The sequence below is a fragment of the Cydia amplana genome, chromosome 2 (genome assembly GCF_948474715.1).
Source record: "Cydia amplana chromosome 2, ilCydAmpl1.1, whole genome shotgun sequence".
NCBI lineage: Eukaryota > Metazoa > Arthropoda > Insecta > Lepidoptera > Tortricidae > Cydia > Cydia amplana.
The window spans coordinates 24,310,564-24,331,622 of record NC_086070.1 but is presented as its reverse complement, the minus strand read 5'-3'; the positions used below and the strand labels follow the sequence as shown (position 1 = coordinate 24,331,622).

Genomic DNA, 21,059 nt, shown 5'->3' with positions numbered 1-21,059 from the left:
TAAAATAGGTGTCGCGCAAATCGATTATTTTACATTTTATCATCGTGTACGGCTTAATAAGTAATTGAGAAAACTTATTGAATTGTGCATTAATCGTGTAAGCAATTTAGTGTGTGAAAACCCTAATTCGGATCGACCTAGCGTAGGGCATAGGTGTCCCAAACCTTTTTATACCTATTGTGTCTTAAACTGTTTTTTGACGCGTTTTCACTGACATTAAAGTCATATGAAATTGATACATCAAGGGGGTTTGTTTACAAAGGGCCTACCGGGAAAAGCGAAATCGAACCTCGGCTATCTGCCTCTTTATCGCTTGAATATGCAAGAGTGAGAGGTTAGATAACAAAATTTCGACTCTCTCGTTTGCGGTAGACCCTAAGATTGTGACAGGTTGTGGGAGTGGCGCCCCTTACGCAGAGTTTCGCGTAATATTCCCTATTTTCTCATGTCTGTGTTGACCTTGGAGGATACAACTAAACGGAGTAGCCATTAACAAGCTTTCCCCTCTGTCGAAAATAGGCGGCCAACGGTCATACACAATGTATGGACTGACGTTTATCTGACATGGCTATTTTTACGTTACGCATACATTTGACGTTCCCCTCCCCCGCGAAAATCGGCAGACTGTTTTGTACAGAAAATTACAGACATGGCGTCTCCGTTTGATTATATCCTCCAAGGTGTTGACCCTAAAATAGTCAGCAGACGGCTCTTTTGTTTGTGTACAAAATTGTTTAAATAAAAATGTGTTTGTAGATACGCGGTGGTGGCGTACGGTGGGCGCGGCGTGTACAAGCGTGCGCGCGCGCTCTACGTCGGCAACCAGCTGTTCGCCAGCAACTACGACATCGTCAGACACTTTGACGCCTTCAACATTGGTAATTATACTAGTACTAGCGACCCGCCCCGGCTTCGCACGGGTTAACAAATTATACATAAACCTTCCTCTTGAATCACTCTATCTATTAAAACCGCATCAAAATCCGTTGCGTAGTTTTAAAGATCTAAGCATACATAGGGACAGACAGTGGGAAGCGACTTTGTTTTATACTATGTAGTGATACTAGTGATATATATATTTACATACAACTTGCCCACGAAAAACACGAAATACTCATTAGTATCGTCATAACAGTGTACATATTTGTGACACACAGAATAAATAATAGTACTAAGTACAGAAGACTCACTCTCTAACAAAACGCGTCTGTTACGATCAGCACAGATATGGCCGCTAGGTGGCGACAGCGCCACTCGCGGCTAATGGCTTTCCCCAAAATTGGGACCGAACGGATGTACTTTTAGCTACCTCTAGCAAAGCGACGAAATCGCGGAGTGAGACACGCCTGCTTGTGACCAATTCAGAAACTATAACGCCTCGGCCACGAAACACTCGCTCCGCTCGTGGGTGATCCTGACCGCCATACATTTGTTAAAACAACAGTGTGCGTAAAATCTCATGGATATGAAGTTTTCTGGATTCAGTCTAGTATAATAAATGACAATGTTTTGAGCATGAGTCAGTGCAAAACGCCTCTGACTAGATGAGGAACAATAAAAGATACAACAGTTCCCACTTTTGGACTTCTGTGTGTGTTTGTGTGTGTGTGTGTGTGTGTGTGTGTGTGTGTGTGTGTGTGTGTGTGTGTGTGTGTGTGTGTGTGTGTGTGTGTGTGTGTGACTTGGAGGGGCGGTAGTGCGTTATCTCTATACTACATTTAAATTTATATGAAGAAAATATTTTATTTAATCTACAGAAAAAGTGGACCTCATGAAGAGCAACAGGACAATCCGTCCGGACGTATTCTCCGCTCTAAGCTTCGCGACCTCATTACCATTCCGAGTGGGAGTGGAGCGCACCATCATCATGCTGCCCTGCTCGCGCTGCGACCTGCTTGCCATGCGGGTATGTCATTCATCTCTTTCTATCACACACATCTTAGCTAAATGCCGAGTTAAAATAAATCCCGTTGCTCCCTTAGCTACTACGGGGGTAATCTACGATAATGTCGCTTACGAAATGCCATTCTTCTAATAAATCTGCTGAGAAAACGATATTTGGTCTGGTAATATTTCATGACGTCGTTAACAAATTCGCGGTATATTTTCGAGCTAGCATTGGATTGGACATCATCGGAAAGTCTTGCCAAGGACGCCAACGACGACCACGGGCCGTCAGCTGCGCTGCGCCAATGCAATAGGGACTTACGCGGGACTCCGTAAAGTTCAGTTTGGCTTATATAGAATACCTAGTCATAACATAGGGCTGTTTATTCATAAGTTTAAACAATTGTTAAATAGTCTTGTACGTAAAAAGAATAAAAAAATTATACTTTGCGGAGATTGGAATATCGATGTTTTAAAAAATAGTAACCAAACAAAAGAACTAATATCTCTCTTAACGAAATTTGGATTGAACATTCATGTAAAGTCGCCAACCCGAAAAAAGTCTTGTATTGATTTAATAGCCTCTAACTTGGATATGTTGAATGTATCATGTAACATACATAACTTAGGCCTGTCTGACCACGATACTGGACAATCTATATCCTTTCAGATATCTGAACACTCGAAACCCAGACAGTCTGTAGAATATACTGAACAAAGGAGAGACTATAGTCAAGAAAATGTAGACAAATTTTATGAGTACATTTCATGCCTTTCTTTCAACCAAGTTTTTGAGGCATTGGATCTAAATATTGCATTTGAAGAGTTTCATGACTTAATCATCTTGTTTTTCAACTTATGCTTTCCAATTATAAATAAACTAGTAAGAAATAAACCTATAAAAAATAAATGGATTACGAAAGGGCTAAAGCAATCATGTATCAAAAAAAGAAATTTATACTTTAAATACCATAAAGAGCACACAAACAAAAAGTATAACAAACACAAATATTTAGCATATTCGAAGTTACTAAAAAAGTGCATTCACAAGGCCCAGCAACTTAATAATATTTCTTATATAAATCATTCCAAAAATAAGGGTAAAGCAGCATGGAATGTAATAAAAGATAATCTTAACTTAAATATTAACAAATCTGAAATTATAAACATTAAAATTGATGACAAAGTATTAGATGACCCTTTGAAAATGTGTGAGATATTTAACGACTTTTACATCAATAACTCCTATGTAAATGCAAATACTTATAATGAAATTCCAGGCATAAAAACTGTTAATAATAGCATTTTTCTTTCTCCCTTAGATCAGTATGACGTAATAAAAATAATAAAATCTTTAAATGACACTAACTCAACCGGTTATGATGAAATTCCAACTAAGTTATTAAAACAATGTGCAGTCCAAATAGCATCACCTCTCAGCTACTTGATTAACTTATCTTTTGAGCAAGGCTGCTTTCCTGATCGCTTAAAATTAACCATTATCAAACCCCTCTTCAAAAAGGGTGACCCGAGTTTGATAAATAACTATCGCCCAATCGCACTAATACCGGTCCTATCTAAAGTCTTCGAAAAAGCTTTGTACAATAAAATTAATAATTTCTTCGACAGTGCTAATGTTATCCATCCAAATCAGTTTGGTTTTAGAAAGGGTACTTCTACATCTCATGCTTGCTTTGCTTTAGTTAGACATATTACCCAATCACTTAATGACAACCAACCTATCTTAGCAGTTTTCCTAGATATGAGCAAAGCCTTTGATAGCGTCTGCCACAAAATTTTATTAACAAAACTAGAAAAATATGGCATTAGGGGAAAGGCTAATGATTGGCTCAAGAGCTATCTGTCTGAGCGAAAACAATACACAGAAATTACTAAAATAGTCCAGAAAAAGAAAATCACCTACAAGTCTCTATCAAAAACAAGTAATTGTGGCGTCCCACAGGGAAGCATACTCGGTCCTCTGTTATTTTTAGCATATATTAATGACCTGCCGAACATACTAAAACATACATGCATTTTGTTTGCTGATGATGCTACCCTAATCATAAAGTCTAGCAATAATAGTGACCTAGAAAATGAAGCAATTAACGAACTGCATAATACGACTAGATGGTTGGAAAATAATTGTCTTAAATTAAACTTGGCTAAGACTAAAATTATTAAGTTTAAAACTCGTAACTCTACTAATACTAACCTAAATGTTAATTGTAACAATTCTAATGTAGAACTTGTTGATTCAACCACGTTTCTTGGTATTACTCTAGATGAACATTTAAATTGGAGAGCACACGTTGAAAATGTATGTTCCAGATTGGATAGATTTGTTTTTGCATTGCGGCGGCTTAGATCTATAGCATCAAGAGAAGCTGCAATGTCAGCCTATCATGGTTATGTCGCCTCAATTTTGCGTTACGGACTTATTATTTGGGGTAATAGTATTGATATCCAAAGAGCATTCGTGACCCAAAAAGCTTGCATCAGAGCTGTAAGCGGAAGCGAATATCTCGCCCACTGTACACCAATATTTCAAGAACTTAAAATTCTACCATTGCCTTGTCAGTACATTTTAGAAATTACTAAATTTGTCAAAAAACAGCCCCAGCTTTTTCCACTTCACGATGAAGTGGTAAATAAGCAAAGGCCCAGCAGGAAGCCACTACAGCTATATCAACCTGCGCAGAAGCTGAAAGTGTCCCAGTCAAATGTCTATAATATGGCTGTAAAGATATTTAATAGAGTGCCAGATGACCTCAAAACTCTACCGACATGTAAATTTGAAAAAAAAATGTTTCAGTGGTTACTTGAAAAATGTTTTTACTCTATAGATGAATTTTTTAATTGATATTTATTATGAATTCTTAATTAATTTTTTGTTAATGTTAAACTGACTGAATTATAATTTTAATATTTAATTTGACTCCACATGTACATAGTTATGTAAATATTTCTACGCCGATGCATGCCGGCAGAATATGCTGACCTAACACCTTTTACTAACCAACTTTGTATGTACCATATTCTTGGAAATAAAGTATTGAATTGAATTGAATTGAATTAAATAATCGCGATCGCCTGGCGTCCGGGGCACGGCATATTCCTTCTAGCGTTTAAAGGGTAGCTGCCATACAAAGCTAAAGCATTTCGTAAGCGACATTCTTCTTGGAAAGTTGGAAGAGAAGATAATGGTAAAGAAAGTGTCAAATCTAACGTCTGTGGTTTCTAAAAGTTGAGTTACGTAAACCGTCTTGGTTCACTCGCACATCTTATGAAATATTTATTACTATGTATTTGAAGTTTAATTGTCTTCTATTTATATTCATTTTGCAGTTGGACTACTCAACTATTCACCACAACCTGATGGAGAACTCGGTGACCCTTCACATCCTGATGGACGACGATTTCATGCTCTACAAGAAACGAGCGGCTAAGAATTTGTATGGTACGTCTCATTTCTTTATCGGAAATTAACTAAGTTGTATTTTACATAGGTACCTAAATACGATCCTGTTTCCATTTTAAACTGCTATTAAATCTACCAACCACGTGACGCCAAAGGATAGAACAAAAGACTACAACGCCCTACTACTTAATAAATAAGAAGTGCGTTGGTGTCTTTTGTACTATCTTTTTATCTACTGAGATATTTACCTAATTATTTAGGTTTTATAGTGGAAAATTTATTATTTTAGTTGACTCGGAGAAAAATTATTTTATACAGTAGTGATATAATCTAATCAAGCTTTTCGATGTCTTACCTCACTTAGGCTACTCAGCAAGCTTCATGGCCTAAACACGGTACTCAGGTGAAAAGCTTTCTATTATATTATATCACGATTGTAGATATAAAATACTATTGTATGTGAATCAGTTTGGAATATTGTGTGATTCTGTCATACCGTAAAATTCGTTGATTTATCTTCTGTTACATTTTACCTTACTCTTGTAGGGTGTTAAGGAAGGCAAATTTGACCATAATCTCTAGTTTACCGTCTGTTTCTCTATAAGTATGTAATATAACTTACTTCTATATTATACAGGCGTGGACAACGCCGTAGCGTACACGAACAAGGACTATGAGGAACTTGTAGGCGACGCCGCGTTGCGTAAGCAAGTTAAACTACCGAAAGATAAGCTGGGGATGTGCACGTCCCTCGCTATGGAGACCAACGGTAAGTTACCTACTCAACGAATGCATTTGTATGTTTTGTTTATTTCGCTACGTGCGTGGAAATATTGTTTTTATGTTTGTGATAATAGACTGCGAAACATTATGTTGTTCCTAGGTGCTTTTATGAAACGCGCCGGTAATGGATTATAATAACATTTCCGGACTCTTATCCGAGACGATATAGACGGTAGGTCTATAATTACTCGGTCGGTAATCCCTCATTCCCAGGCTTCCGTACTACCGTATTTATATGTCGAAAGTTTCGGTGTACGTCGAAAAGATGTATAGTTCGTTTTTTTTAGCATTAGAAAGAACTTGAAAGAAGATAAGCGATTTTGACATGTCTTTTAATTGAAAAACACTTTTTAAAAATCAATAACTACTACTTATGAAAGCAGAAGACTATAAAAGATCGTATTAGATTCATAATTGTTACATATTTACCGTAACTTATTTTTAAAATGTGTTTTTCAATTAAAAGACACATCAAGATCGTTTACCAAATTTCTAATGCTAAAAAAAACGAAGTATACCTACTTAAAACTTTGGTAGGCCTATAATACTTTCTAATGTGTATGTGTGATGTTTCACTCCAGGCATAGAGAAAAAAATACATAGAGTGCTCACTCCATACATCAGTTCAGACTATTAATTTCAGTGTCTACATCTAGCATCGAGTAGCGGAACTATCGGTACTGCTACTTGACAATAGATGTAGCACCGACCGGAAAGTCTTATCTCAACAGCATAAGACTTTCCGGTCGGTGCTACATCTATTGTCAAGTAGCAATACTGATAGTTCCGCTACTCGATGCTAGATGCTAATAGTCTTTTTGGTACTAAAACTGATGTATGGAGTGAGCACTCTATGTATTTTTTTCTCTATGCTCCAGGCACAATATTCTCCGGCGCGAAGCTGCAGGGCGACCGCGGGCTGGCGCGGCGCGTGGCCACGGTGCTGGGCGCGCGCGCGGCGCTCGGGGCCGCGGCCTGCGCGCGCGCGCCGCGCTGCGAGTGCCGCGCCTCCCGGCTGCACTGCCGCCCCTGCCGCGCCAACGACCTGGTACCTATTATGTTTATATCATTACAATGTTCTCGGGCAAGAAGCTACGAGACTGCGGCCTGACGGCGCTCCGCCCCTACGTTCTGCGCCTTAGAAATTTCACACATAATCCTGGTCACGGCACCGATTGTAACAATACGCGTGCGGTTTTTTCTGTCTCGATCATTTGTAAACCCTGTTGTGATGAGCATGGATCTATCATCATCACAACCTACACACTATACAGTATACACACCCTTCGATAGCAAAGAACCTCATCTAAAACTAAAAACCTATAGGATAAATCTCGTTTATCATCAATACGTCGAGTCACTAATTCGATTAATTGACCCCGTCTAGTTTGTAATTTTAGTTATGTCTCTTTTTATGTCGTACTAACACTAATAATAAGATTTTAATATTTACTTACGACGTAAGGACCTTTTAGTCTGAATTAAATGGTTAATTTTTATTTATTTGTTTCCAGGGTCTCTCGTTCTGGAACCAAGACGATTTCGACGAACTGATCGACCTTTCCTTGGACCAGTCGCTGCCCGCGCTCAGATGACTTTAGTATATAAGATTGACGATCGTAGTTAATGTGAGACCGCACGGTACTTCGTGTACATATTTTGATATTTGTACTTCAGTGTAATGTAGCCTGTAACTATATAGTAAATTATTTTTGTTAATTCAATGTTGTTTTTTTTTTTGCAATACCTTTTATGATACTGTTTGTGATGGCCTAATTTTTAATAATCTTATTGCATTTTTTTGGAGAACGATTTATCCTCCACAACCGTCGTTTTAACTTACGATTTTTCATCACCACACGCTCAACAGTAATATTCTTGTAACAAACATAATTTAATGATTATTATCATTAGTTCGAAAATCAAATAAACGTTACACCAAAGAAACGGGAGTCATATTATGTCATTATGTCGAATCAAAATTCCGCTAAATGAAATTCAATTTACTCATTAAACAATCAGTCTTCAAATAAGAAATCTACATAATAATATCACATTCTAATCTATAAAAATAATCATACACTATCCATTACATGAAAACTACAATTAATCCTTACTTATGCATTTTATAAGCTAGCACTGCACCAAAAATCACTAAAAACACAGCGGAAGCCTTGAATAACATGACTCGGAGAACCTGATTCTGTCCAGCAACCGAGCTAACGATCAAGTTGTTCATGAGGAAGACTTGGCAGCTTTCGTCCAGGAAAGCCTGCTGTTCCTCCGGGGTCATCGTGGCGGCGATCTCGTTCATGGCGGCGCGGAACTCGTTCTTCAGCTTGGGAATGTCGATGTCGGTGAAGTCGGTCACTTGGTCGGTGTACACTTCAGAGTTGGTTTCTGGGAAGTGAAAATTAAGTTGTGATGACTTTTTAAAAAGTTTAGCAGATGAGACTTGAATGAAATTTGTATCTCGACTACTATACTATAAATTATTCTGTTTCCGTTCCATCATACTTAAAAGAACTTACTGTCTCCGAACATCTTGCGCTTCTTAGCCAGTATCTGTCCGCCGCTCAGCAGCCCCAGATACAGGTGGTACACGTACGCCATCAGCAGCTGTGGGTTCTCCTTCTCCAGCTCTTGCAGGTGCTCCAGGTAGCTCTCCAGCGCTGTCGAGCGAGGTGTGGATTGCCAGTCTTCACCGAGGTAGTGTGCTAGATCTGCTTCAAATGCAGCTTTTCTGGTGAACAAAGTTAAATACATGAGAAACAGATGAATAAACATTATTGAGATTTTGTCAAGTGAGAACTTTACATTTTATCAACTTTAATAACCACACTTAGGGTCAATTACATCAAACTGTTGCCATTGTTAAAGAGTTCGCTAATTTTTATTGTATGGAAAGTTTCATAGTAAACAAATGTTTCTTAAGCAATGATATACATTTTATGCTGTACAGTCCACAACTCTACGGATTCAAAAGACATACATGGACATAATATTGGTGTGCCACACTCATAACTGAGAGTGAGAAAGAGTTACAGCTCTTATGCTAAGCTTAGATTTGAGATCATAGTGAATCTACTTATGTACAAAATATCATTTGATATTTACCAGTCTCCAATCCGCGTGGGGACTTATCCCAAGCCCTCTCGCACATGAGAGGTGGCCTGTGCCCAGCAGTGGAACGTATATAGGCTCAAATTATTATTATTTATGATTTGCTTTTCGGTGAAGGAAAACATCGTGAGGAAACCGGACTAATCCCAATAAGGCCTAGTTTACCATCTGGGTTGGAAGGTCAGATGGCAGTCGCTTTCGTAAAAACTAGTGCCTACGCCAATTCCTGGGATTAGTTGCCAAGCGGACCCCAAGCTCCCATGAGCCGTGGCCAAAATGCCGGGACAACGCGAGGAAGAAGAAGAAGTGAATCATACAACTTGTGGCAAAAATGTTTGATTTTTCAAAAAATATTGCAGTGGTTTTTGTAATTTTGAAGGTAGTTTAAAACTAAAAGGATCTATCTTGCGAACTAAATGTCAATAGAAAATTAAAACTTTACCTGTAAAGAGTTTTGTGTACAAAGAGCTTGTTATAATCAGGCATGTTCAGCCTTTCCTTGGCATCTTCTAGGAAAGCAAAGATGTAGTAAAACACAAACAGCCCTCCGCCCCAAACTGCCTCATCCCGCAGAGCTGGAAAAAATACATTCATAGAACATTAAACTATTTTGTATTTGAAATTTTATTCAACAAAGAGGAATATTATTAAATCGAAGTCTAATAACTTTAAAGACCCAATTTGGATATTCTAGAATGTCTTTGTTTTACAAATATGTTGAAGGTACTTACAAATTGCGAACTTAGCGTTGACCAAGGCATCGCTCACAGAGTGGATCTTTCGTGTTGCTTTCCTCATTCGAGTGGTAAAAAGTTCAAGGTTTCCCGACATCCTTATATTAATCAGTAATAATATTAAATTATAATAAAACAATGACTAATACTTGCACCCGCTTCGCACAATGAATTTGATTTTTATGAGTTAACTTGATTGCGATTGATGGTGAAGGTTTGACGTTTTCGTTTTTAATCATGAATCTAGTATTTTAACTGGATCGGGCATAAGGGGTGGGGGGAAATGACCGAACGGGATAGTCTTATGTATCTTTCAGTAGGAGTAGCAGCGAAAGCGCTATTATCGTTTGTCCTTGTCACAGTCTCACATTTTTAGGGTTCCGTAGCCAAATGGCAAAAAACGGAACCCTTATAGATTCGTCATGTCTGTCTCTCTGTCCGTCTGTCCGTCTGTCCGTCTGTCCGTCTGTCTGTCCGTCCGTATGTCACAGCCACTTTTCTCCGAAACTATAAGAACTATACTGTTGAAACTTGGTAAGTAGATGTATTCTGTGAACCGCATTAAGATTTTCACACAAAAATAGAAAAAAAACAATAAATTTTTGGGGTTCCCCATACTTCGAACTGAAACTCAAAATTTTTTTTTTCATCAAACCCATACGTGTGGGGTATCTATGGATAGGTCTTCAAAAATGATATTGAGGTTTCTAATATCATTTTTTTCTAAACTGAATAGTTTGCGCGAGAGACACTTCCAAAGTGGTAAAATGTGTGTCCCCCCCCCTGTAACTTCTAAAATAACAGAATGATAAAAGTAAAAAAAATATATGATGTACATTACCATGTAAACTTCCACCGAAAATTGGTTTGAACGAGATCTAGTAAGTAGTTTTTTTTTTATACGTCATAAATCGCCTAAATACGGAACCCTTCATGGGCGAGTCCGACTCGCACTTGGCCGCTTTTTTTTTATTCTCCACCGTAAATTGTTATAGTATGGATTATAATATGGGCAACAAATAAATTGGACCAATCATATACTTGGTCAACCAGATCTTGACAGTAGAAAAAGGCGGCAAATTTGAAAAATGTAGGCGCGAAGGGTTTTCGCCCCATAATTTTTTTTTATTTCGTGCCCTTTTTAGGGTTCCGTAGCCAAATGGCAAAAAACGGAACCCTTATAGATTCGTCATGTCTGTCTGTCTGTCTGTCTGTCTGTCTGTCCGTCTATCCGTCTGTCCGTCTGTCCGTCTGTCTGTCCGTCCGTATGTCACAGCCACTTTTCTCCGAAACTATAAGAACTATACTGTTGAAACTTGGTAAGTAGATGTATTCTGTGAACCGCATTAAGATTTTCACACAAAAATAGAAAAAAAACAATAAATTTTTGGGGTTCCCCATACTTCGAACTGAAACTCAAAATTTTTTTTTTCATCAAACCCATACGTGTGGGGTATCTATGGATAGGTCTTCAAAAATGATATTGAGGTTTCTAATATCATTTTTTTCTAAACTGAATAGTTTACGCGAGAGACACTTCCAAAGTGGTAAAATGTGTGTCCCCCCCCCTGTAACTTCTAAAATAAGAGAATGATAAAACTAAAAAAAATATATGATGTACATTACCATGTAAACATCCACCGAAAATTGGTTTGAACGAGATCTAGCAAGTAGTTTTTTTTTAATACGTCATAAATCGCCTAAATACGGAACCCTTCATGGGCGAGTCCGACTCGCACTTGGCCGCTTTTTTTTACAGTAAATAAAGGCGCGAAATTCGAATTTTCTATGGGACGATATCCCTTCGCGCCTACATTTTTCAAATTTGCCGCCTTTTTCTACTGACAAGATCTGGTTGACCATCTATATTGTGTCGCATTGCGTTTGTTATGTCCCTCACGGGGGCACGCGTATACCACTTCTATAGGATCCTACATTGGATCCTACCTTCTATGTTTTTAATCCAGTGACCTGTCAAATGTTGGTGTTGCGTTTTGTTACGTGTTAGTATTTCACGATGGTATACAGGTTTAGGTTAGGTACCATTAAAAATTACTTAATTAATCAAGAAAAAGAAAAACTTGTAATGCTTTGCTTTACTTTCTATTGATGAAATGAAATGTTAAGCTGTAAAATTTATGGTTGATTATTTATGGGCTTTTTGGCTAATGAACAAAACGCATAATTCTAAACAGCAAGTGCGGCAACATTGATGACTGATTATGGTTGCTGATTTGATTATTTCCGGCAGGCGCCGACAGGATTGAGATTGTTTGCTAGCTCCCAGTTTATTTTAGTTATAAATGGATAGAAGTTTACAGTCGTAATCTTAGTTCATAAAACACATATTTAAAATACTATCTCATATCTAGAAATAGTCAACTTTAACTCAGCAAAACGAGGAACAATGGGTGATTCAAAGAAAATCAAGGTCGGTTAATAAAACTACGTTTTATAACATCCTATCGAATTAAATTCTAAAAACAATATTAGGTCTTAAATATTGTTTTTTTATTAATTTTAAATATGAATTTGATCTTATATTCTTGTGACATTGTGTTAATTTCCATTTCCTCTAATTAAAAGTAGTAAATCGGTTTGTTTACTAATTGATAAGCGTTATCACTTTGACAATTGTCATTGTCAAGTCAAGGTAGTTACCTAACCTATCTGTGGCCATAGAAACTAAATTACGAAATTACAATGGCTTATGACTTAAAACAAGAAGATGAAGTGAAGGAATACATTGAGAACCTAGGAATTGAATACCGTTTCGGTTGTTACAAAGAGAAAAAGCCAGAAGTATGCCATTTGTTGGGAGATTACTTAGAGGCGATCAAAAAAGATTTTGGTAAAGCGGCCAAAGTTTTTAAAAGCAATTGCGTTGACTATAAGTTCGGTAAATCGTGCTTGAAATACGGAAATTACTGTCTAGTGGGGCGGGGGAAGGAGAAAGAGGACCCAGCAGAGGCCCTAACCTATTTCGAGAAAGGTTGCGAACTTGGAGAACCCTCGGCATGCCTGCACGCGGGTATGATGCTGACCGCCACTGGACCCAATGTTTCCATAAAACGAGATGTTCCTAAAGGTAAGGTACCTATTTAGATATTTAAAATTAGATTACTCTGTCGAGTACCTAACCTGTAAAACTATAAATCAATATCTAAATTTTTTATTAGCATGAGTAAAGAATAACAACATCAAAATCTTTGTCTTTCTGTGTATGATTTTAAAACCATACAACGCAAACTTACATTATTCTCTATTTTTGAAAAGACAACATCACAGTATGAGGTAGTTTTTGGCTACTTTTAAATTGTATTTATATTTTATACATTTATAAAATATGAGTTATAAATTCGGATGTTAACTCATTTTTTCAGGTTACAATTATCTAAAGAAAAGCTGCGATCAAAATGACAACATGGCCTGTCACTACCTCTGCGGTATGTACATCAGCGGTGTCCCCAAAAACGTGGCAGAATACAACCCACACAACCCCGCCAAGAACAAAAACATAGAATACCTCATAAAACCGGATATGAAACAGGCATTTGAATTTGCTAAGAAAGCCTGTGAGAATGGCAACATGTATGGGTGCGCCAATGTCAGCATGATGTACAAAAAGGGAGACGGAGTTGAAAAGAATGCTGACGAGTCTAAGAGGTTCTTCCAGATTGCACAAGAGTTACAAAAGGCACACGAGACAACCAAGGAACTCAAGTTCCAACAAGGCTTGGAGAAGTAACTTCGGGACAAGAATAGTGTATATTGTTTTTTTTTTACTGATTAAGATCTTGCATAGTTATGATAGTTTCTGAATGTTTGATGTTAATTAAATTATTATTGTTAAAAAAATATTTTATTTAATGCATTCAACACCTAACTATGTGTAAGTATGCAGCACATTTCCAATTTAAAATTACCAATTGGAGTAGGTATATTGTAAAAATAATCTCATTATAAATGGAGACAACCTTGACACAAAAAATCTAAAACAAAGTAAAAGATAACGTCCCTAAAACAAACTAACAAGGCGAACGAAATTGACCTCATGTGTTCTAAATTAATTATTGACCAATCAAGCAAAATAGGACCATATGGCTAATAGAATAAAATTACTTACAAATTGAAGATCATTATTCCTACTCAGTTTTATCAGACCAGGGTGGTCTGTGTATTGCTTAATCACAGATTTATTACCATGAAATAATAGCTTTCTTGCGATGAAATATATCTAGTATTGTTTTTTTTTTTATGTTAATTTAAATAAGACTTGTTACAGTGCTTGAGCCAGCCATTGACTGCGACATACCTAACCTAGGTAGACTAAAGAGCAAGCAATTTGTACCAGTTTATACAGAAAATATACCCCAGATTTTTTCTTTTTACTATATTACAATTTCAAACGTAGATCGGCATTATCGGCGGCTCGGGCTTCGACGACCCGACCCTATTTGAAGAGCAGACAGAGCACCATGAGAACACCCCGTTCGGAGCGCCGTCGGACGCGCTGATCGAGGGGAAAGTTAAGGGCGTGCCCTGCGTGCTGCTAGCACGACATGGAAGGAAACACCAGTTCCAGCCTAGGTTTGTAGACCCGTAGATACTGATAGACAACATATATTTTTCAAAATGCTGAACTCAACTAAGAAAGATTTCGAAATTCAACATTTAAAAAGTCACTGTGGAACGTTTACTTGTGGTTGGACAATTGGACATGAGAATTTATTCTGTTTTAGATGGTAAGTGATAACTTTTTATGTTGTTGACACAGAATCGTAAAATTTGGGAGGGCTAGCCCTGAACAGCAAATAAATATATTTCTATTTCAGATTCCCAAGATCCTTACTAATTTTCATAGATTTTTGTTAGGACAATCAAAAGTTATCATCGAAAAACAGAAAATTATCATTTCCATCCACAAGTATAACATCGTTCTACAGTGAGGTGGTCATGTTAGCAGGGACAACCTACACAAAACTCGGATTTGATCTCTGGTTCCCGTTAATTCATTCAAACACTATTTTAACGATGTTCAATCATGCTATGAAAAGAGAAATATTTAAAATATTATCTGTTGACAGCGACGTGAACTACCGCGCCAACGTCTGGGCGCTCAAGCAACGCGGCTGCACCCACATCCTCGCTACCACCGCCACGGGCTCCTTGCAGGAGGAATATCGCCCGGGAGACCTTGTTGTGCTGGACGATTACATCGACAGGTAAGTAATAGTGCATTATTAAATTTTAATTGTACAACAGGACTTAATCGCGTAATCTAAATTTACGTTCAAGCTGATAAACAAGACCAAGTGCGGGTAGTTCTAAAGACTCGCGCGGTTAGAGGATGTTGATGTCTACTTTAGCCAGTCTTCTTCGAGACCACGGGGTCAACGCCGTCCTCGAATCGTCGGAGGTAAATCTTAAAACTTAGATACGTTGTACAATTTAATAATGTGCTTATAACTGCAATGGATAGTCTACGTCACGCTGTTTTTAATTTTAACCATTTAAAAGCTTAGAACACATAAAGGTAAAGGGCATTTTGAGTTGTGGTGCCTCATCCCCATAACGCTATATGTACGATATAGTACGCTGTCAAAGTATACATCCGTAACTCTTTGTCAGCATGTTGTAATCATGTTGGTGTGTGGTGTGCGTGATTTACTTATGCAGACAAATGGCAATCAAAAGGTCAACCCTCAATGTTAACCGACGGTTTTTAACAATGTGTGAACTCCCAAACGGGAAAAGTATTAGGTATTAGATATACTTACTTTTCTTTGAATGATCTCTTGATTGGAACTGTATTTTTAAAGTCATTCCTTTTCTTTGTTCCAGAACATGGGGCCGCAAGTGCACGTTCTACGACCGCACAGACTGCGGGCCGCGCGGCGTGTGCCACCTGCCGCAGCGGCCCGCGTTCTGTCCGCGCGCGCGAGCGGCCCTCACTGAGGCCGCCCGGGCGCGCGGGTACACCTGCCACGAGGCCGGCACCGCTGTCGTCATACAGGGGCCCAGGTATGTTAAGGCTTCATGACAGAGAGCAAGACTTTTCGAACGGGTGATGCGACGCCGCACGCCCGGCCGCAGTGTGACAAACCCTTTAACAAAAGTGGCCAAAGTGGTACGGGATTAACGGGATTAATCATACGGGTTCAACCGAAGACTGAAACCTTTCATTCTGTCTTCTCAATCCTATCTAATGTTGGTGAATTTCCACTATGTCCATTGTCCCCACTTAAGATTAGTTATGGTTACTTACAAACGAAATCAAAACGATGTATTCCCATTTGTCCCCCGACCCCCGTGACCAACGCCGTACATGATTCGGGCAAATGAGGATTTATATGACAAACGGGAATACACCATCAAAACGCCTAACGTGTCTTACTGCTATTGTAACAAGGCTTCTTAATATTTTATAGGTACAGTCAGCAGCAATAGTTGCTAAGCGGGCGAGGTGTTCAAAATTATCTTGACGCGACTCAATTGTTAAGAGAATAAGAGCTCGTCAAGGTAATTTTGAACACCTCGACCGCTTAGAAACTTCTGCTGACTGTACATATACAATATTAGGTTTTTCATAACAGCGTATATATTGTAATCGCAGGTTCTCGAGCCGCGCCGAGAGCCTGATGCACCGACAGTGGGGGGGACATCTCGTCAACATGACCACGGTGCCCGAGGTGAGTTCGTAACATTTTGTGTTTATTATCGACGGAAATATCGGGGGATTAATCTAGGCCTAACTTAAGAGCGTACATTCCTACATTAAACTATTATTACCTACTACGTAGCGTAGGTATAAGAACCGGCACAGAGAACCAGTATTTTATACCGGCGCTTACGACGTTTTGGTCGCGTGGTAGAGGTTGCGATTGCGACAATTTCATTATTTGATATTGGATTCTCTATAGTAATAACAACATATGGGTTTGCTGTTTTGTAATCTTCTGTACAGTATTCTTGAAGGAAAATCATGCAGCAGAGACACAGGGCGGACACGCCATACATCAAAAATCATTTGCGTTTATATGTGTGCACGGCACGTCTGTACACGCGTCTTTGTGTATGTGTGGGTAAGTCGCTTTACCGAGAGCACGCCAGAAGTCCGTCAGATTCGTGTCGCGGGGCGAGGTAATGCGAGTCGGGGCGGGGCGGGGTGTGGCCGTTCTGTATTATAATACTATTACTTATTCTGTTGTTATGATGACACTTAGAGACATTTACATCTCTAAATAATTTTAGATTATAGTTTTTGTATCTTTGTGTTTTTTTTTCAATACTATTGTTATTGCGTTATTTTGTAATTCGACATGTAGAGGCTTTATACATCTCTATGTTAGTTTGATTTGATATTTACGGCTTAGTTGTATTTTATAATTATTGATGTGTTTTTTTTTTGCTGTATGTAAATTCCATATTGACGTGTAAAAGTGCCCTTGTGGCCTATTTGCTGAATAAATGTTGATATTTGATATTTGTGGCAGAGATGAGTAAGCAGTATGAGATACGAGATTGACTGTATTTTGTAACTGCAGGTGGTGTTGGCTAAGGAAGCCGGGCTGAGCTACGCAGCCGTGGCGCTCGTCACCGACTATGACTGCTGGAGGGACAATCAAACTGCTGTAAGGAACATTATCAATAAGCTTACTTTACTGTAGATTACTCTATACCAGGGATCGGATACCGATATTTTTTGTATGGGAACGGAAACGGTATTTTTTCGTTCTTTGCTAATTACTTCATTTCTAATTGGGCAATCTAATAATACGAAGTCATAACCTAAAAACACAAATGAGTCCTACATTTTGGGTATAAAATAATTCGAAAAATATGGTTATTTCTAAGTTTTTGCCAAAAACCGGTTCCGATCCCTGCTCTATACTTCGTTTTTTTTAGCATTAGAAATAAGGTAAACAATCTTTATGTCTTTTAATTGAAAAACACATTTTAAAAATAAGTTACGCTAAATATGTAACAATTATGAATCTAATACGATATTTTTTAGTCTTCTGCTTTCATAAGTAATAGTTATTGATTTTTAAAAAGTGTTTTTCAATTAAAAGACATGTCAAAATCGCTTACCTTCTTTCAAGTTCTTTCTAATGCTAAAAAATACGAACTATAGCTCTAAGATAGCCTCAACTAAATTCATTAAGTGCCACTAGCACCATTCCACTAGCACGGGGTTAAACGGTTAAACCTGGAGTAACCATGGTTGCCAGTACAATTTGCCATTGGGTTAACGCTTTAATCGGTTAACCCCAGGTTAGTGGGATGGTGCATGTGGGGCTTAGTCATGTCTTATCCTTAGGCCCACCGTCTTGTCTATGTATAGTGATACTTCAATCAAATTTAATTCATTTTTAAACGGAATAGAGTTGCATTATTTTGTTACATAACCTGCGGCCCGTGAACCTGTCACTTGCGGCCCGCGGGCCTCTCTGGCTATTTTTACACGACTGCCCAAAGAAAGGAGTGCATTGTTATGTATGTAATATTGACAAACGACAATGTCTGATAAAGTCATAAATATTAATATAGTGCCCTTGGCTGCTAAAAGGTTGGCGACCGCTGCATTAGATTATAAACCAAATGAAATTGTGCAATATTATCTGCTATTGATTCCAAAATCCACTGCTAATGTAGCCTTCAGGTTATAATTAGCGTACATATTTCATTAACACTTTATTCAGAAATAACATCTTAAGACAGAGATTGTGTCGCTGAGGGCCACTGGAGTTACCACGGTTGCCAGTACAATTTGACATTGGGTTAACGGTTTAACCGCTTAACCCCGGGTTAGTGCAAGTGGGCCTAAGACAAGTGACTTGGTGCAGGTATCGGTGAGCGAGGTGCTGGCCATGTTCGCACGCAACGTGCAGAAAGCGGCCGACGTAGTTCTGGACGCCGTGCAGATTCTCGCCGCTGACACGGACCATAGCTATTTGGACGGTCATCAGGTATAGTTTGTAGCTTTCTAATAGACCCCACAACCACCTGCATAAAAAATCGGTACTTCGGTTACTGAGTGCCGGCGAGTCGAACGCTACAGAACCAGTCTAAAATGTGTCATCGAGATGCGTAACAAAGGCGCGTTATCGGAGAGCGCACCTACACTGGTTTTTTGAGCGTCGGACTAGCCCGCGCTCAGGTGCCAAATAGAATAATTAGGACCCTTTTTTGCAGGTAAGTAGCACGTGCGGTTTTACTGAACAATAGACAATAGGATAAGCCTTCGGGCTCTACAGTAGAGTCTAGTAACTAGAAAGCTACAAACTACGAGTGCTGCAAACTTGCATAGAGTGATTGCTATAATTATTGCCCACTAAATAGTAATTGGCCTTTCCTAACAAATCAGAAAGAAACAAGCCAAAAGAAGTCTCGTTATTAACCTTTTGGACGCCAATGACCGATATATACGCACCGCAGGTCCAACGCCAAAGACGTATTAATCGGTCATAGACCACAGGGCAACATAGACCTAGGTGCATATGCATAAAGTTCAATTTCAGTTTTGACACTAAGGTGACGTGGCGTCTGAGAGACAGCTTTTGTGTTCGACACGGCGTCGAAAAGGTTAAGAGTAGCCAATATATGTATAGCAGTCACCCTAGTCCGTGTAGAATTCGCTTTGAGACTCAAAACGTGACTAATTTTTCCAGTTTTGACGCCCTCCCTCCTAATTTTACCCTACACTGGACTCCAAATATTAATGATTAATACCTTTTACAGTAAATATGGGGCTGTTGTTGGGGGTGTTGTGACTGCCCCCTCGGTCAATGTGTTTAAAAACAGATTGGACAATTGGCTTTTAAACAATAAGTTACACTGATGATTACTAGTGAAGTGATATGACTCAGTATATGACTATACAAACTCTGAACTATATAACACTGGACACTGTGTGACATAGGCTCATCAGCTCAATAGCTGCTCGCCTATAATTATATAATAATAATAATACTTTTCCGCACTAGTGCGTAAAATAGCACTTTTCGTGCGTCGAAACTTTAAAGTGCCATATGTACTGTAAAACGTTGTTCGATACACGTGCGAATAGGTAATTCGCAACTCGTGTCGATTTAAAACACTCCCTTCGGTCGTGTTTTAATTTATCGCCACTCGTTTCGAATTTCCTCTTTTTCGCACTTGTATCGAAAATAATTATATTATTGCTTTCAGGAGTTGGTTTCATCGTCCATCATGCTGAAGGAATAACCCACCGTCTAACAATAAGCACAGTTTTTGTATATTTTTATCAATATTAAAATAAAACACTCGTAATCTTACAATTATTTATTATTTAAAACCAGACATACAAAACGATCGTCTTAAATTAATTACATGAATTACTGTAACTAGACAATTACGTACGTATTTTAAATCTTGTGCATTATTATGTATCATTCATTTATAATTAAAAACGTTAAAAAGAACCTTGTTACGACAAGCCCACCCCTTAGGTGCTTACCTATGTAAATTTCTTACTAGTCTTTATCTAAATATATCATCCGAAGCCTCTCCTGAAATAAAAATATTTAACAATTACAAACAATATAATATTACATATTTAGAAAATATTTTAATTTGTGTTATTTAAGTAGAAATACTACCTATAAATAACAAACCGATATAAATGTGAAAATATCGTGAGGAAACAATACGGGCCTAGTTTACCCTCTGGGTTGGAAGGTCAGATGGCAGTCGCTTTCGTAAAAACTAGTGCCCACGCCAATTACTGGGATTAGTTGCCAAGTGGACCCCAGGCTCCCATGAGCCGTGGCAAAATGCCGGGACAACGCGAGAAAGATGATGATGATGATGATATAAATGTGAAGAAAAAGTGATTACGGCCTCCGTGCCCTGGGCTGGAAACGAAGCGTCCTCCCTCTGCTGTCGCAGGAGGTGCCTAAAGCTTTGGTTTTCTACGATAGCGGTGCCGTCATATAGCGGCAGTCTCCATACAAATATTACGACATCCATATTTAGCCGTATTATTTAGTATGGAGACGGCCGCTATATGACGGCACCGCTATCCTAGGAAAACCGATCTTAAGCCCCTCGGCCACCCGAGCTACGGCGGCATGGGTCGAATTTTT

General features: G+C 38.5%; 4 protein-coding genes across 4 annotated transcripts in view; 3 read left to right on the top strand and 1 right to left on the bottom strand.

The window, feature by feature from the left end:
- LOC134661223 (uncharacterized) overlaps positions 1 to 7,815 on the top strand; it is a 134,276-nt gene extending 126,461 nt beyond the window's left edge. Inside the window, exons 65-70 of the mRNA XM_063517200.1 lie at positions 757 to 878; positions 1,758 to 1,906; positions 5,236 to 5,347; positions 5,946 to 6,077; positions 6,970 to 7,139; positions 7,606 to 7,815. Of these exons, the coding sequence (XP_063373270.1) occupies positions 757 to 878; positions 1,758 to 1,906; positions 5,236 to 5,347; positions 5,946 to 6,077; positions 6,970 to 7,139; positions 7,606 to 7,686 (766 nt within the window). The 3' untranslated portion in view covers positions 7,687 to 7,815. The remainder of the gene's footprint in view (positions 1 to 756; positions 879 to 1,757; positions 1,907 to 5,235; positions 5,348 to 5,945; positions 6,078 to 6,969; positions 7,140 to 7,605) is intronic.
- Positions 7,816 to 8,079: 264 nt separating this feature from the next.
- LOC134661188 (heme oxygenase 1) lies at positions 8,080 to 10,099 on the bottom strand. The gene is made up of 4 exons (XM_063517158.1): positions 9,946 to 10,099; positions 9,657 to 9,789; positions 8,623 to 8,834; positions 8,080 to 8,491 (listed from the first exon to the last, which is right to left on the bottom strand). The coding sequence occupies exons 1-4, from the start codon at positions 10,043 to 10,045 to the stop codon at positions 8,205 to 8,207; spliced, it is 732 nt and encodes a 243-aa protein (XP_063373228.1). The 5' UTR covers positions 10,046 to 10,099; the 3' UTR covers positions 8,080 to 8,204.
- A 2,157-nt stretch (positions 10,100 to 12,256) lies between these two features.
- On the top strand, positions 12,257 to 20,271 carry LOC134661149 (S-methyl-5'-thioadenosine phosphorylase). Its single transcript, XM_063517101.1, has 8 exons — positions 12,257 to 12,379; positions 14,363 to 14,538; positions 15,036 to 15,173; positions 15,793 to 15,972; positions 16,565 to 16,640; positions 17,496 to 17,582; positions 18,798 to 18,920; positions 20,143 to 20,271. The coding sequence occupies exons 1-8, from the start codon at positions 12,356 to 12,358 to the stop codon at positions 20,176 to 20,178; spliced, it is 840 nt and encodes a 279-aa protein (XP_063373171.1). The 5' UTR covers positions 12,257 to 12,355; the 3' UTR covers positions 20,179 to 20,271.
- On the top strand, positions 12,594 to 13,726 carry LOC134661178 (cytochrome c oxidase assembly factor 7 homolog). The gene is made up of 2 exons (XM_063517146.1): positions 12,594 to 13,036; positions 13,332 to 13,726. Exons 1-2 carry the CDS (start codon positions 12,652 to 12,654, stop codon positions 13,694 to 13,696), a joined length of 750 nt encoding a protein of 249 aa, XP_063373216.1. The 5' UTR covers positions 12,594 to 12,651; the 3' UTR covers positions 13,697 to 13,726.
- Positions 20,272 to 21,059: the final 788 nt, after the last annotated feature.